This window comes from Pistacia vera, unplaced genomic scaffold (genome assembly GCF_008641045.1).
Source record: "Pistacia vera cultivar Batoury unplaced genomic scaffold, PisVer_v2 Contig49, whole genome shotgun sequence".
NCBI lineage: Eukaryota > Viridiplantae > Streptophyta > Magnoliopsida > Sapindales > Anacardiaceae > Pistacia > Pistacia vera.
In genome coordinates, this window is record NW_022196323.1 from 182,662 (window position 1) to 200,066 (window position 17,405).

At 31.0% G+C, this 17,405-nt stretch overlaps 1 protein-coding gene across 1 annotated transcript; it reads right to left on the reverse strand.

Annotated features, from left to right (window-relative positions):
* Nucleotides 1-5,264: 5,264 nt before the first annotated feature.
* Nucleotides 5,265-9,556, reverse strand: LOC116104969 (ferredoxin--NADP reductase, root isozyme, chloroplastic-like). The gene is made up of 5 exons (XM_031391394.1): nucleotides 9,331-9,556; nucleotides 9,150-9,209; nucleotides 8,130-8,462; nucleotides 7,244-7,463; nucleotides 5,265-6,169 (listed from the first exon to the last, which is right to left on the reverse strand). Exons 1-5 carry the CDS (start codon nucleotides 9,352-9,354, stop codon nucleotides 5,670-5,672), a joined length of 1,137 nt encoding a protein of 378 aa, XP_031247254.1. The 5' UTR covers nucleotides 9,355-9,556; the 3' UTR covers nucleotides 5,265-5,669.
* Between the last annotated feature and the right edge of the window lie 7,849 nt (nucleotides 9,557-17,405).

The window sequence follows — 17,405 nt, forward strand, 5'->3', positions numbered from 1 at the left end:
ATATATTAATTATAACAATTACATAATTAAATTTACTTAATTGATTATAAGTTATGATATTTGTTTAAACAGTAGTAATTATTAATTTGCTACATAAACATTAGCACAATACTTTAATTAAATGATAAGAAATTAATTAATTATAACTACCTTTAAACATTTCATTATAAACATTAATTAAACATTACATTATAGTTAAATAATTACTCAATTAATTATAATATTATTATATTATGATCATTTACTTAATTATAGCATTACATAGTTAAATGATTACATAATTACATATTAGAGAATTATACATTACATTATAAACATTAGTAATTTACTAATTTACTATATTATTACATTACTAATTATTAAACGATTAAAAATTTAATTAATTATAATATTACCTTATATATTTATAATATAATTACTTAATCAATTATAACTTCTATTATAAACATTATATATTAATAAAATGATTTGAAATTTAATTAATTAAATATTAAATATATATTTATAGTATTATTTTAATTCATTATAACATTACATTATACTATTAAGTATGATCATATAATTAATTAACATTACATAATTAAATAATTACTTAATTGATTATGGTTATGATATTATATTTTAAACATTAGTAATTACTAATTTACTATATAAAACATTAGCACAATACTTAATTGAATGAAAGAAATTTAATTAATTAACATTACTTATAAACATTTCATTATAAACATTAATTAAGCATTACATTATAGTTAATAATTACTCAATTAAATTATAATATTATAATATTACATTATATTATATTACTTACTTAATTATAGCATTATATATAAATGATTACATAATTACTTAATTAGTTATAAATTTATACATTACATTATAAACATTAGTAATTTACTATACATTACATTACTTAATTAAACGATTAAAATTTAATTAATTATAACATACTTATATATTTGTATATGATTACTTAATCAATATAACATTCCATTATAAACATTAGTATTAATCAAGATTTTTGAAATTTAATTAATTATAATATAAATTATAGATTTGTAGTATGATTACTTAATTCTATTATAACATTACTTAACTATTTATAGTATGATCATATAATTAATATAACATTACATAATTAAATATTACTTAATTGATGGTTTATGATATTATATTTTAAACATTAGTAATTACTAATTTACTACATAAACATTGCACATACTTAATTAAATGATAAGAAATTTAATTAATTATCATTACCTTATAAACATTAATTAAGCATTACATTATAATTAAATAATTACTCAATTAATTATAATATTATTAAATTACATTATATTATGATCACTTACTTAATTATAGCATATATAGTTAAATGATTACATAATTACTTAATTAGTTATGAATTTATAACATTACATTATAAACATTAGTAATCTACTATACTATTCACTTACTTATTAAACGATTAAAATTTAATTATTATACATTACTTTATATATTTGTAATAGATTACTTAATCAATTATAACATCTATTATAAATTAATATATTAATTAAATGATTTGAAATTTAATTAATTTAATATAAATTCTAGATTTGTAGTATGATTACTTAATTCATTATAACATTAAATTATACTATTATAGTATGATCTATAATAATATAACATTACATAATTAAAAATTACTTAATTGATTATAGTTATGATATTATATTTTAACATTGTAATTATAATTTACTACATAAACATTAGCACAATACTTAATTAAATGATAAAATTTATAATTTAACATTACCTTATAAACATTAATTAAGCATTACATATAGTTAAATTTACTCAATTAATAATATATTATTATATTACATTATATTATTACTTACTTAATTATAACATTTATAGTTAAATGATTACATAATTACTTAATTAGTTATGAATTTATAACATACATTATAAACATTAGTAATTTACTATCTATACATTACTTAATAACGATTAAAAATTTAATTAATTTAACATTACTTTATATATTTGTATATGATTACTTAATCAATTATAACATTCCATTATAAACATTAGTGTATTAATTAAATGATTTGAAATTTAATTAATTATAATATTAAATTATAGATTTGTAGTATGATTACTTAATTCATTATAACATTACGTTATACTATTATTGTTGATCATATAATTAATATAACATTACATAATTAATGGTTACTTAATTGATTATGACATTATATTATAAACATTAGTAATTTACTAATTTGCACAATATTTAATCGAATTATTAATTTATTATTATAAACATTAATTATAAATTTATGGTATGATTATTTAATTAATTATAACATTCTATTATAAACAATATTATATACTTAATTAACATTTAATTAATTATAATATTACTTATTAATTAATAATATATTACTTAATTAATTATAACATTACAATTTACATTGTAGTATGATCACTTAATTAATTATAACATTACAATTTACATTGTGTAGATCACTTATTTAATTATAACATTACTTGTTTTCTATAAAATTTACTAAATTATATTGGTATATTATAATACCCAATTAACCAATTATAACATTAAATTAATAAATTTATAAACATTATATTTTTAACTTATCAATAGACCCCTGGCAAATGGCAATGTTAGTAATTAGTATTAGAATTGGTGTTGTTTAAATGATTTTGGGTGAAGTTATTTTATTGAATTGTGATGAATAATTGTTTGTGTTTTGGTTTTGATTGACGAATTTTATGTGAATTGTGATGAATTGATTGATTCAAGCGTTGCTTAGAGATTACAGTTATAGTTACATTGGACACAAATGAATGAATAACAAATTTGTTAGGGGTGTATTGGTAAACTTATAAGGTATTTTTGTTATTTTTTAAACTAATAGGGGGGTTTGATTTTTTACAGGGTACCCTGGAAAGGAACCAGACCTGCATTTTAGGTTCCCGTTTCCGGTTCCTTTTTTTGGGAACCTGTACTGTGCGGTTCCGGTTCCGGTTCCCCGAAAAAGTGCAGGGTACCCGGAACCGCTCACCCCTAGTCTTCATGTTGATTTCATATCACAACCTATTTGGGTATTTCTCCCCGATGTGAGATCACTGTAATAAACACGGCGGTTGGTTTAAAAAATATTGTATTGGTAGAATGTTTTATTAAATTACCTTAAAGATTATAGGGAATGTTATATTAAATATATTTGATTAGATTAAAATAAATTGATGGGTATAAATAAATAACATATTTGATTAGAAGGAATAAAAGAATTATGGGAGAAACCTTTTACTAAATTGCCCTTTTTTTTAAATTATTATTTATAATAATATTTGGATTATATTTTTAACTCGAATTTAGCCAAAACACTCTGAACACAATAAAAGTTTAAAATTTAACAAAATACCTTCAACCACCCAAGACTGGCTGTTGACCCCCACCACGCCAACCCTCACCTCCTTTGGCCGCCGGCCAACCACCCTTCGCCTTCCCCCATCGTTAGTCGTCCTCTCCATCTCCTCCACACCGTCATGACGCTTCATCTCTCCTATCGTCGACGATAATTTAGCTTCCAACGACGTTTCCTCCATTTTCCGACGCCGTTTGCCCTTCCCTAGTGTAGATCGGCCACCATAGTTTCATCTCCACCTTCACTTGAGCCCTCCCACATTGATTTTGTCAAAGATTGGCTGTGACTATTCGTATTCCGCTAACGATCGTTCAACTTCTTCATTGGATTTTGCTCACTTTCCAACGATGTTTGGGCTCCCCAGCTACCTATTTGGACTCCTTGGCACCTGATCTGCCTCGCTTCATGTTTGATCGTCATATCGCCACCAACAGTGGTGGCTCGTTTCCAATTGTGGTGACGGGTGGCTGGGGTATTAATTTGGGGATATAATTTGGTGGAAATATGAGAGTAATAATGTCTTAAAAATATTGTGTATAAAGTTAAAATTGTCCATAAATATTCTTGTAAATTGTTTTTAGAGCAGCATTACAATACGAAATTTTTATTAATTAGGGGCAAAATTGTAACAAAATTATGATTATTAACTAATCTTAGAATGTCTAAGAAATGGATGATATTCAGATTATCACCTGTATAATTTACAATAATTACTATTGATATTAGAGTTTTATAAAAAACTTTTATTATTAAACAATCAAACATGATAATGTCAATAATATAAGATGACATTGCCTCCAATCAAACGCACCCTAAATGTATTCTAAACACTTAATAAAAATAAAAGCCTAAATTTTAAATACGAAAAGTGAAGGGGTATTATTACTTGGAGGCCACTTTTCGGGAACTTAATTAGAGGACACAAGTTTCTTTTTTCTTTTTTTTTTTTTTTTCTATTAAAGACATTTATTTTCCCCTTTTTCCACACTATTTTCAGGTACAATTCTAAGAAGAAGAAGAAGGAAAAAAAAGATTCAGATAGGTTTCTGATTTTCAGTATATAAGTGGTTTTTTTTTTTTTTTTTTTTAAAGGTAAATTTAGATTACGGTACCAAATAAATTTAACAGTGATATATATAGAATCTAATTGGGGCGTGTAATAAAACGTAAATTTTAAATAATTTTTGTGGGGTTGTTTTGAATAAAGTTGGGCTCTGATATAATGGACTGTTGAAGATTAGTTAGTGGTTGATATAAAATAATGGATGATCGAAGATTAGTCAGTAGTTCATATATCTGCATATTTGTTATCTTGTTAAAAAGGATAGGCAGTACAATAGCGTGGGCTGTATAAAATACTCGTGTTAAATGAGTAATGGAGATAACTGATTGAGTAAATAGTGCAACTAGAAGGTTGGAATATTATAAGCTCTACTAAATTAATAATTATTATTATTCCAAATATAATAATCACAAAAATATTATATCTTAACTAAACAAAAACATTTCTATTAACTATCTTTGACAATAACTTGCCATATGAAATCACTCCTCCAGAATTATTTTTTGATTTGTCTTCTCCGTTTTCAAATCTATGGAAAATGAAATATCATGCACTCGTAAATGTATATGCAAAAGCTAATATTAACCCCATCATGTTATTATGATGTCATATTATGAATTAAACATTACAAATTGATGTTCAATGTTCTAATAAGGAATGATAAATGTAAAGTTCTACGCTATCGAATATACATCACTTTCAGTAACATTATCGAAACTCTTTTCGACAAGAAAGCTAATCCTTTGCAAAGAAAAACAGAAAAATGGATGGATGGATGGATGTATTATTGCGACAACACGAGTAAATTGTTTCTCCCACCCAGTAGCTATGCTCTGACATATAAATGTGACTGAACTCGACATCATAGAACAGCTTTGTTAATCGGCCAAAGTTACTTCAACAAGATGTAAAACATATTTTTCTCTGGAAAGAAGGATGTTATGTCTTACAACAACCAATCAAAACGGTTCCTAACTTGTATAAATCATAAGGATTACACAATTATTTAATCATACACGATGAATGGTAACAGCTAATCAAGTTCTTGACTGCTGGATAATTAATTAAGGAAGACTGCCATGTTACCTGAACACCGAAGCATGATCTGACAGAATGTGATCACTGAAATCTTTTTAATAGGCATCAGTGAGATTCACAACACTGCAAAATCAATACACTTCGACATGCCATTGCTTGTTCTTCTTCAGCTGTGAAAGCTTCTGATCCCAGTTTTCTCCTCTCTGATCTGCAACTCTCTTCAGTGTTTCCTGAATCCCTGGCATCATTCCCTTGAGCCCGCAGAAGTATATATGGGCCCCACCATCCAAAAGTTTGAAGATTTCGTCACTATATTCCTCAATCTTATCCTGGACATACATCTTGCCTCCATTCTTGTTCTTTTGTTCTCTACTGAGTGCTTTGTCATAACGGAAGTGATCCGGGTAGTCCTGAAGATACTTGGTGAATTCTTCATCATAAAGGAGACTGTCAGTGTTGGCCACCCCAAGGAAAAGCCATGCAAGGCCACCAAACTTGTAATTAGGAATGGATTCCATAAACATACGGCGGAGGTAGCCTCTGTACGGAGCTACCCCAGTGCCTGTAGCAATCATTATGTGGGTGGCGTTGGGATTATCTTCAGGCAAAAGCATAATCTTACCAGAGGGTCCTACCAAAACATCATAGTTTGCTGTTAATGGCAGATATCATTTCAATTTAATCACCAATCAACAGGTTACATGGAAAATTAATAAATCCCAAGAAACATTCAAATTGAACAATATGAACCTTCCTAAAATGGGAAAATTATTATATCTAAATTAAGTATTTAGGTACAAACTGCTGTACAACAAGAAGATGAGAAGCACCAAGACAAGAAGTAGGCTAGGAGTGAATATAAGCAATTCAGTTAACATGGTACCATATTATCAAAATTAATCAACACAGAACAACAAACTGATGCAACAGCTCAAGAAAAACCCAGACGGAAAAATAGCATAGCAAAACAAAACTTCTAAAATTAAAAAAATCGAAAGAACTGATCATGAAATTTTGACAAATCCAACTATATTATATGGTAAGGTGATTGGAACTCTAAAGGACATCAGTTTGAAGAAGGAAGGTGTGGAAATGCCATTCAACCGCCCCAAGGGCAAAGGAAAAATAAAACAATGTATAGAAACTAATTCAACCTTATCTCTATCCTACAGGTCATAAACAGCATCAATTTGTTAGCATGCTAGACACACAAATATAGAAGTTTGAGGAAAGTATTATTGACTTATACATACTGTCCCACCCTCTGCATGAGGCAATAGAAGATACTTTAAAGGATACCTGCCTTGAATATCTTTCACAGGAATTTCCATTGTAAACCTTCTAACCAGTTAAATAACAAGCATTAGACGCACTTTTACATCCTAAATTTCAAGCAAGATCTGGTTCATTGAATTGCTGAAGGTGTTTGAAGCAAGCTAATGCACTAACATTTCAATAAACCACTAACATCAAATGTAACAGGTTTGTCTACTTCGATACAGTCCTAACTTTACATAGAAAAGTAACCAAAAATCAACTCATGCACTAAAAGATGATTTCCCTTTGGTTGGGATGTTTACTGCCTTTGAGAAGGCTAAGTCTAGCTGATAGAATAACCTTTCAATAAGTAGTGAACATAAAACCTCTAAAGCAAATGTAGGTTGCAAGTTCTCATGGATCTTCTGTCAAATTAATTGGATCTTACCTGTGATCTGAATTTTGTCTCCAGGCTTTGAGTTGCACAGGAAATTACTGCATACACCATTCTTTGAAGGATCCTCCTTTCCAGTCAGAGAGTCATAATACACAGCACGACGAACACACAAACTGGTTGTCTTCCCATCGAAGGAATCTCCATACCTAGTAGATGCAATTGAATAAAGACGAACATTGTGGGGACTCCCAGGTTTCTTTGGGTTTTCACCCTGTGATGCAACAATACTTCCAATCAGAAACTCAAATGTATATATTGTACAAAAATCACATCTTACAAACAAAGTCAAGTCAGAGATAAAAATCTAGGATTACAAGCTTTAAATTTAAAATACTATTGTTGCAGCTGTACCTATTAGCTTAAGCTTAAAGGAAATGTAGCAACTTCACATGGTATCATAGCCAAGTTAACCAAGTGGCCTTGTGCTTAATCCCCTTACTGCATTAATTAAATTATTATGAGTTGAATTTTTGGTTATGGTTGTATTAGTGGTCTGGTCATGTCTAGTCCACATTCACTGATAAGGGAACTCATTTGAGCTTAAATATTATTATTGGACCCTTATCTGATAGGTTAAGCTTTTATGTCAAGTGGTAACTTTCACGACAAGCGATGACTTCAAACATGAAGTTGGGGACCTCTAATTGACATGACCAGACATTTCTGGCATATTAATTAATTAAATCAATCATAAACTATGTTAGCAGTCAACAAGATATGTGTACAACAATTTGGTAAAGAAAACAGTTGATTACACCTCTTAGGAGCTTATTTGATTGCCCTTCAACCCAATTTTCTTTAATCGAACGAAAAATTCAATGTATTACTTAAGAATAAGAAACTACGTATCAAAAGCTCAATAAACCTAATGACTTACCGGAGGGATGACACCATAACTCTGTCCTTCCCAGTAGGGAACATTTCCACAGTGATCAATAACTATATGGCAAGTCTCTCCTGGAGCTTTTGGGCCTACAATCCTCTCAACAGAAACAATGGTTGCTGTGTAGGGTTCTTTGGGTTTGTATAAATTTAATGGAGGCTCCTTAGCATCTTCCAGTTCCAGAGGTGAAACAGCAACCTTAGATCTGCTTGCTTGTTGCACTGACATGCATACTACATAACGATTTCTCAACCGTGCATTCCTTGATTTTAAGTCTAGAGATAACGGAGGAGCCCATGATTTATCACCAAATCTTACATTGTTTGCCTGCCACAACAAAACCAAAAGCAGTTGCCTTAGATTTGATTCATCATATGCTGCATATAGATGCCCAAATGTTCATTTCACAATTATGATGCCTTTTAACTCAAGAGTTGCACCACGATGCAACTGCGAAAAGCAAGAACCAATTGGAAACATACCAAGGGTTTATTACATAAATTTGTCAAGTACATAAACTAATCAAGAATATCTAGCATTCAAGAAACAATATTGAAACCATCTGAAACGCTCATGTCCAACAGCCCAACTGCTAACTAGTATTTAAAAGTCTAAAACAAACACACACAGAGTTAGATTACGTGAGTAGAGAACAAAATATCTTAATTACGCAGCCTAAAAACTAACAAGCATCTCTTTGAAGTGTGACAATCAGTATAAATAATGACATTTCTGGTGATACATAAACCAAATTAAACTTCACCACAATTCAAATACAGAAAATTCAAGGAAGAAACAAGTAATCAATCAACAATTTTCATGTACTAAAAATCACATCAAAAAGTGTAAAAGCAAACTGAAGACGTTTGATATTAGCATAAAATTCGATTTAAAAAAGACAAACATGTACTCCGTTAAAATCAAAGCACAAGCATCACTAAAAGATAATTAAGAAAATGAAAATTTTCAAATCTCACTTAACCAATCATGATTAAACATAAATTAAGTAGTTACCTTAAACACAGAACTCGTTCTGAGAGTCGAATCAGTGCGAACAGGAACGGTCATAGAGAGCTGAAAGAAACAAAAGAAATACAAATCATTTTCCAAAAAGTGAGTTGGAACTGAATAGAGGATTTTCCCGAGAAAGAAACGGAAAGTAAGAAAGATCGAGAGAAAAGAAATGGAAATGTACCTGAGAGACGGCCAAGTGAGCCATGATCGGATCAAAAGAAAGCGCGAGACAGAGATTTTGAGTGGATATATTTTTGGAGAATATTTAGGCGAGAAAATGAAGGAAATCTTAAGGGGGTTTTATAGAGTTTAATTGATAGGATGATTGAAATAGTATTTTGTAAATTATATGATCCTTTGGAGAGTTGCAAAAGACAGCGTTGGCTTCTCGACTCAGGCTGCTACCACTGACTACTCTATTACTTAATTAATTAATCTTCTTTGGGTAAACGGCCTGTCATGTTAAATTTACTCATATACCCCTCTCCTACATTTGTCCTTATTCATTTTTTTATTATTTTTTTTAATTTGACAGCTTGATCAAATACACAATTTGTCAATAACGTTAAAATAATAATGAAAAATGAGTTTGTCATTAAAGGAATTGGTTACTTATTTATTTCATGGTTTAGGGATGTTTTTCTTAAATTAAGAAAAATGAGAATTGTATGGAAAATTGAATAAAAGCATGTTTTAATTATTAGATGGTTTAATTTGACATTGAAAAAAAAAAAGTGCATATAGACATTGGATAATTGATATTGAGACTATTTATATGAGTACAAATAACCTCATCCTATTTGTATATTGAATTAAAAAATAGTTTTAAGAAAGTTATTTACAATACAAAATTTGATTGGAGAGATTTCTTTAATCAAATTTTTAATTATGCTAACTTTAAGATGGATTTATGATTATGAAAATTATCCCTTTTTAAATATATTCAAATATTTTGTGACAATAATTAAATAGGAAGTGAGGGTAATTTGGGAATAAAAACAAATGAAGGCACATGGGTGGCTTTCGGAGGATGTTTAGGTGAATTGGTTTTGGGGTTTGGGAAACTTGAAAGGGCTAAAATTTGGTGATTATGAGAAAACAAATTGAGGTGGGCCCCTCTTCCCTCCAAATTTTGGAAAGTAAACTCCAAAACCTGTCTGTCGGCTCTCCAAGCTTGCATGATACATTTTATATAAAGTGTTCTGATTTTTTAGTCCCACTTTTTCTTAAGTTTAATACAGGTTTTAATCTCAGGTTTAATTAAATAATACAAGTTTTTCTGAGATTTTAGAAAGAGTAAACGACATGTTCCCACGTAAGGTTTAGTGGAATGACAAGTTTTCATCACTGGTTTCATAAATTTCATATTTTCATCTTTAAATTAATAAAAAATTGTTTAATGTAATGATTAAAGGGCAAAATGATCATTTGTGTTGCATTAAATCTAAAATAAAAATAAAAATTTCAAAATAACTATTCGCATATCAAATTTCTCTCATAAGCACCCTCTCTCAACTCATCATCATTACATTGTCAACACTGGAGCTGACCGTATTCTGTGGATCCCTGTCAAATTTCTCACCCAAACCAACAAGATTTATCACCCTCAACCAAACAATCAAACTTCCTCAAACAACCAAACAATCAATCAACGAAATCAAAAGAAAAAAAAAAAACCCACCCTAGTAGTCGCCGTTTCTAGCCCGTTTTGGCCAGAATCTGACACTGACAACCCTCTCTGACTCCACCATTGACACCTCGATATCCTCCTAACCAAAATCCATCTCACCCCCACCTCTGAGCACCCACCAATCGCTGATGAACACCAACTGTTTTTTCGCATGATTACCCAATTTTTTGGTCATTTTCTAATCAAATTTGACATCATAAATTATCATCGATACCACCATTGGATTCATTGATATCTTCCCATCGAAACCCTCAATAGCCTAGCCCTCGATCGCCCGTCGTTCGCCATCTAGGGTTTGCAATTTTGTTGTTTATTGGTTTGTTCGAAGGTTGGATTTTCGGAGATTTTGAAAGGAGTTTGAGATTGTGGTTTTTCTTTTTTTCTTTTTTTGGAGTTTGTTTGCGGTTGATTGAAGTGTATTTGTGTTGATTTTTGGGTTTTGATTTGATTTCAGGAATTGGAGATTGAAGTTTGCCCAAAAAGTGCAAACCATTTGTTTGTGGTTTCGCGGACAGCAAGAAGAAGAAGGTTGAAGAAGATTGTGTTATTAAAATAAATTTGAAAGTAAAATGATTATTTTTTTTCTAATTCTACTAATTTTGAGGTTAAAATGTAATTTATTAAACTATTTGTCAAGAGTATTTTGGTAATAACACTCTCTATATTATGTCAGAATCTAAAAATCACTAATGATGTTAATTTAATGGCGAGAACCTTGGGTGGATACAATATATATATATATATTATATTTATAGTAATATATAATAGTATAGATATATATATATATATATATCTATATATATATATATAGATATATATATATATATATATATATGTTAGAGTTTATAATGTGATAGGTAGATGAATATTTACTTAATTACCTCTCTATTTTAATTCCAAAAAATAACGATGGAGAATTTATGTTATTTTTCTAATATAAGGGGATTTTCATTATTTGATTATACCTAAAGAAGATTATGTTGTAACCAAAGTTTAACATTAAATAAGAGCCATCATTATACCTCCCATGAGGTTGCATGAAATCCAAACACACCAACTGTTATAGAAACCATCAAAAACCTGACATTTTCAATATCCTCGCATTTTATTAATTGAAATAAGAATCATAAATCTAATTTAGAGGGCTTGATGATTTTTTTTTTTTTTTTTAATCAAAGAGGAACTTTATGAAGTAGCAATAGCTACCATATAAATGAAGTAGAAACACTAAATTAATGGAGTTTGTAAGAAAGAGATGAAATGAGAGAAGGGAGAGATCTATATGTAAAAATGGTAATTATCTTGTTATATAGTGATTAAGATTTTTAGTTTTGTGAGGAATAATAGAGAAAAAAAAAAAAAAAAAAAAGGAATTTTTTTTAAATGAAAATTAATTAAATAAAAGAATTTGTTTTTTATTTTTTATTAAAAGGATGGATTTTGAATCATTTACTGACATGGAATAATAATTTTTTTTTTTTCCTTCTTCTAAGAAGTATAGATGTATCATAGATAAGGAACTGAGGAGCTATATAAAATAAATTGATTTTGTTATTACATAAGAGTTGTTAAATTTGAATTAATAAATTAATAGATCTTTAACTGTTTAAAAATTATCACATTTATCTTGTTCAAAATCTTTAGTTAGCCTGCACAAAGTAACCCTGATCCTATAAAAAGTAAAATGTTTAGAGAGTGTTTGGTGCGCTGCACTAAACTGAATTAACTTTTTCGTCCTAAATTGGAATGAATTGAACAAGATTGGAGTGGATTAAATTTAATACTATCTCGTGTTCATGCAAAAACGGACTAAATTTATAATTAATTATTTAAATCTTTTAAAATATTTTTTTGAATATTAAAAAAAATTTGAACCGGTTGATTGGGTCACCAGTTGCTAACGATAACATGTGGTACGTCTGACAACACCACCAACACCATTGGGCAGATAATCGAACGATATATCCAATAGTGGTGTCGAAGAGTCTTCTGGCGAAGACAATTCAACAGAAAAAGTAGAAAAACACTATCGCCAGGGACACTGTTGGCATTATTGGCTAGATTGTTGATAGATCTGTCCAAAGGTGGTAACAAGAAGTCTCCCAACGAAACGACTTTGTCGAAAAATGTAGAAAAATATTGGTCGAATCTTTTTCATCATTTTTCGAAAAAATGGCTTTGCCAGAGGACTCCTTGTTTGCAACATTGGATAGATCATCGGTCAATCTATCCAACTACACTAACAGTGTCATTGCACTGGTCGTTGTCAATAACACCCACTATTGCCAACCATCGAGTCCACCAACCATATCGCACGTTTCCTTAATATTAGATTAATTAATATTTAATGAAAATTGTTTTTCCTATAAAAAAAAAAAATGAATAAAATTCTTTTATTAAATAGTGCAGAGTAAACCCATGTGCGGATACGAGACAATTTTCCTAAAATTAGTACTCACTTTTAATGCAGTCCCATTCTTACAAACTTGTAACAAACATTTGACTAGTTTTTTAAAAGAGCATTGTGGCGCTACTGATTATCAATTAGTGCAATGCAATACTACAAAACAAACGCACCCTTAAGAGTTTAACCGGAATTATATTGAAAACTCATCTTAACATTTGGCTCAATTAAATAACCAAATAGATAGTGACACCCACCCACACAAGCCATTGCCGACAACCAACCACTACCGTCAGCAGTCGTCATAATAGCGTATGACCGACAAGATCTGGTCGGTCATGCACCAGTAAGACTGTTTTTGGCCAAATCTGGCCGCTTCTATGGTCGTGAAAATGTCAATTTTTTGCCGTGAAACGGCTTTACTAGCGCACGATTGGCCAAATCTCGTTGGTCGTGCGCCATTACGACGATTGTCATTGGCGAGCGGCAATGGTCTTAGGTGATTGTGGGTATTTTGTTAACTTTTAAACTTTCTTGTGGTTAGAGTGTTTTAGCTAAATTTCAAATGTAAAGGGTCTGGGCTAATGGTTATTTGATAGACATTTGATGACAATTGTGTCTGAAATGATATTTAATTAAAGGCAAAATAGGTATAAAAATTAGATTAACTTGACAATCTTTTAATAACACATCCTAGTGAGACAATCTGATTATCCTCTATATTACTAATAGTAAACACTAAATATCTATAATATTTTATTACTTATAAATCAAATAAAAAAATCTTGAAAATTAAATGAAGATAGCCCCTCCGGACCCCAAACCAAACGAACCATAGAGAAACTTAAAAAGACATTGAAAATAACAAGGAAATAATTGGAATGCTTCAAAACCCGAGGAGCCTCATTTTGCAGGGAATATGGACAAGTTGTAAAGAATGGGCCATAACTTTCGCTAACAAACTCCAAAGTCAACTCCGTAAAATGCATTAGAAAGCTGACTAGGAGAGCTTTCCAATGATGTACATAGCTTGCACATTAGTTCATTCTACATCAATACCAGTTTCATTTCGAATTTTTCCTTGAATCTAGTTCTCTTGCACCATTAATCAGTGTAAGGATCTAAAGCTCATTTGCAATGACATTTGTACCCATGCATTGGAACACTTATGTGTCAATCTCCCCTAGTTGGAAAAGACTTGTCCTCAGGTCTTGGCTATTGTCTTCAACTTGGTATGGACTAAGATCATAAACATTGAAAGTTGATAAGACTCCGTAACTTTCTGGTAATTCAATCTTGTAGGCATTCTTATCAAAACGCTAGAGTAATTTGAAAGGACCATCAACTTTAGGTTTAAGTTTGGCATGAAACCTTTCCTTTTGAAGATGTACCCACACTAAATCACCTTCTTTAAACTCAACATTCCTTCTATGCTTGTTTGCCACATTTTTGTACTTTTCACTTTGCTTGATAATCTTGTTGCGAACCTGTTCATGCAACTTCTTGATACTCTTAACTCTCTCTTCAGCATCTGAGCTAAACTAATGAGTAGCAGAGGAGCTAAATCCAAAGGACTAATTGGGTTTTGACCATAAACAACTTCAAAAGGACTATGACCAGTAGTTTGACTTAAAGAACAATTTGAAGTAAATTCAATTTGAGGTAAAATCAAATCCCATTGCCAAATGTTCTTTCCAACATAACTCCTTAGAATGTTTCCCAAGCTTTTATTACCAAATTCAGTTTGGCCATTTGTTTGCGGATGATAAGATGAGATGAAATTAAAAGTTGTACCAAGCTTTCTCTAAAGTGTTCGTCAAAAGTGACTCAAGAATTTGGAATCATGATTTGAAACAATGGTTTTAGGAATACCATGTAGTTTAACAATGTTTCGAAAATACAAATCTGCTGCATGAGAAGCATCTAAGGTTTTGTTGCATGAAGCAAAATGAGTCATTTTAGAAAACCTGTCAACAACCATCATGATAGAGCCTTTGTTTCTTTGAGTTCTTGGAAATCCTACTATATGCAGATGATAAAATCTATGGTTGAGTTGAATGAGGTTAATCCTGCGAGGACCAAGCCACTAACAATCTCGTAGACTTGAAGGGACAAAAAGAGTAAACGCAAAGGCTCAAGCAACATTGGTGTGGTGTCGGTTGTAGGCATCCAATGCTCAAGTCAGCACAGTTGAAGAGAATTTAGTAAGGCTGAAAACATGAAAGGGATTACCAAGAGTGTTTGGCTAGGGCGTGACTATAGACGTAGAGTGGTCGGGGCACGACTCAACAGCGATTACAAGAATTAAAGTTAGTCGGAACTAAGCTTTATGGTAGGGAGAGGCGATGGTCCTTAGGAGCAAGAACTTAGTGATCTTGTAAAAGGGGTTGTGTGTGAATGAATAATGAAAGGCTTGACCTCTGTTTATATTGTGAGCCAAGGAAGCTTGAGTCCTTGTAGAGCTACGCATTCTTATAAAAAGAGTTTGAGTAAACAGGAAATTCGTAGTGCTAATCCATGTAGAAGTAGAAATACTAGTTCATGTAAGATTAAGAATCTTGGATGAACTAGGAAGTTAATAGAACTCTGAGTCCTATTGTGGAACGAATATGAGTTAATGGGTTGGAGCCCAATTTAGCTTAACTTGTAAAAAGCCCAACTAATGGAGTGACCCAAATTATAAGTTGGCCTGATTCGTAGAGTGGCCCTGATCGTAGAGTGATCTAACTCGTAAAGTAGCCCAGCTCGTGGAGAGGGCTAACTCGTGGTGTGAACTAGCTTGTAGAATGGGTTGGCCCATAGAACGAGTCTTCTTACAAAATGGGTCATCCCACTGGATGGTCTTTCCACAAGATGGATTTAAGTGTGATCAAACCGGAATTGGGCTAAGGCATTGGGTCATGTATAATGTTTATTTCGTTATTAGGCCTAATAATGTCCAATACGATTTTTTTTAGACCATACACTATAAAGTCCAAACTAACATCTTCCCAAGGTGCATTGGCTACTGGTAATAGAGTGTATAACCCAGTGTTTTGACCATGACTCTTCGCAACATGACCCATTTTATCCTTCTCTACATGCCTCTTCACATCATGCTTCATCTTTGGCTAAGAGAAATTCTCCTGTACAAACGCAAGGGTTTTATCTCTTCCAAAGTGACCACTAAGTCCACTTCCATGAGTTTCCATGATACTAGACTCTCAAAGAGAGCATTCTGGAGCACGTAAATGATTTGCCTTGAAGAGATGACCATCTTGCAACAAAAATTGGTTAAAAGGGCATTTCTTGCATCCATTTTTTATTTTTTCGAAGTAAGGATCATCCTTGTAGAGTGCTTTCAAAACTTTAAAGCCTATAACCGTCACTTGCATTGAGGACACCAAGAAGTGTTTTCGACTTAAAAGCATCAGCCACTACATTTTGAGCACCAGATTTGTACTTGATGGTAAAGTTGAAAGCTTGAAGAAACTCAATCCATCCTGCATGTCGAAAATTCAGTTTCTATTGGCTTTTGATAAAATTCAATGTTTCATGTTTTGAACATAGAATAAATGGTGTGGCAAGAAGGTATTGACTCCAATGATGCAAAGCTCTACATATGGCATACAACTCCTTTTCATAAGTTGGATACTTTTTGCGAGATTCATTTAATTTTTCACTAAAAAAAGCAATTGGCTTACTCTCTTGGCTAAGAACATCACCATACTAGTGTTAGATGTGTCACATTCAAGTTCAAAAACTTTGTTAAAATCTAGAAGAGCAAGAACAGGAGCTTTGGTTTCCTTCCTTTTGATCAATTCAAAGTTTTGTTGTGGTTCATTTGTCCATTTAAAAGTAGCACCCTCAAACATTCAGTGATTGAAGCTACATTAGTGCTAAACTCCTTGATAAAATGACAATAGAATGAAGGAAGACCATGGAAACTTCGAACTTCATGAATTGTTTTCGGAATTGGCCATTTGAGAATTGCTTCCACCTTGGATTCATCTTGATTCCTTCTCTAAACACAATATAGCCCAAAAAGACAAGACTATTAGTGAAAAACTCACACTTCTTTAGATTAGCATAAAGCTTTTGTTCTCTCAAAGTTGTGAATACTTGCTGAAGATGATTCAAGTATTGCTATTCATCTTGGTTGTACACAAGAATATCATTAAAA

Bases quoted from the DNA above. Each gene is read 5' to 3' on its own strand.
- LOC116104969 (XM_031391394.1), bottom strand. From the start codon at position 9,354: ATGGCTCACTTGGCCGTCTCTCAG. The intron at 9,210-9,330 runs GTACATTTCCAT...TGTTTCTTTCAG, and splicing joins CTCACTTGGCCGTCTCTCAG to CTCTCTATGACCGTTCCTGT. The intron at 8,463-9,149 runs GTAACTACTTAA...TTGTTGTGGCAG, and splicing joins GAACGAGTTCTGTGTTTAAG to GCAAACAATGTAAGATTTGG.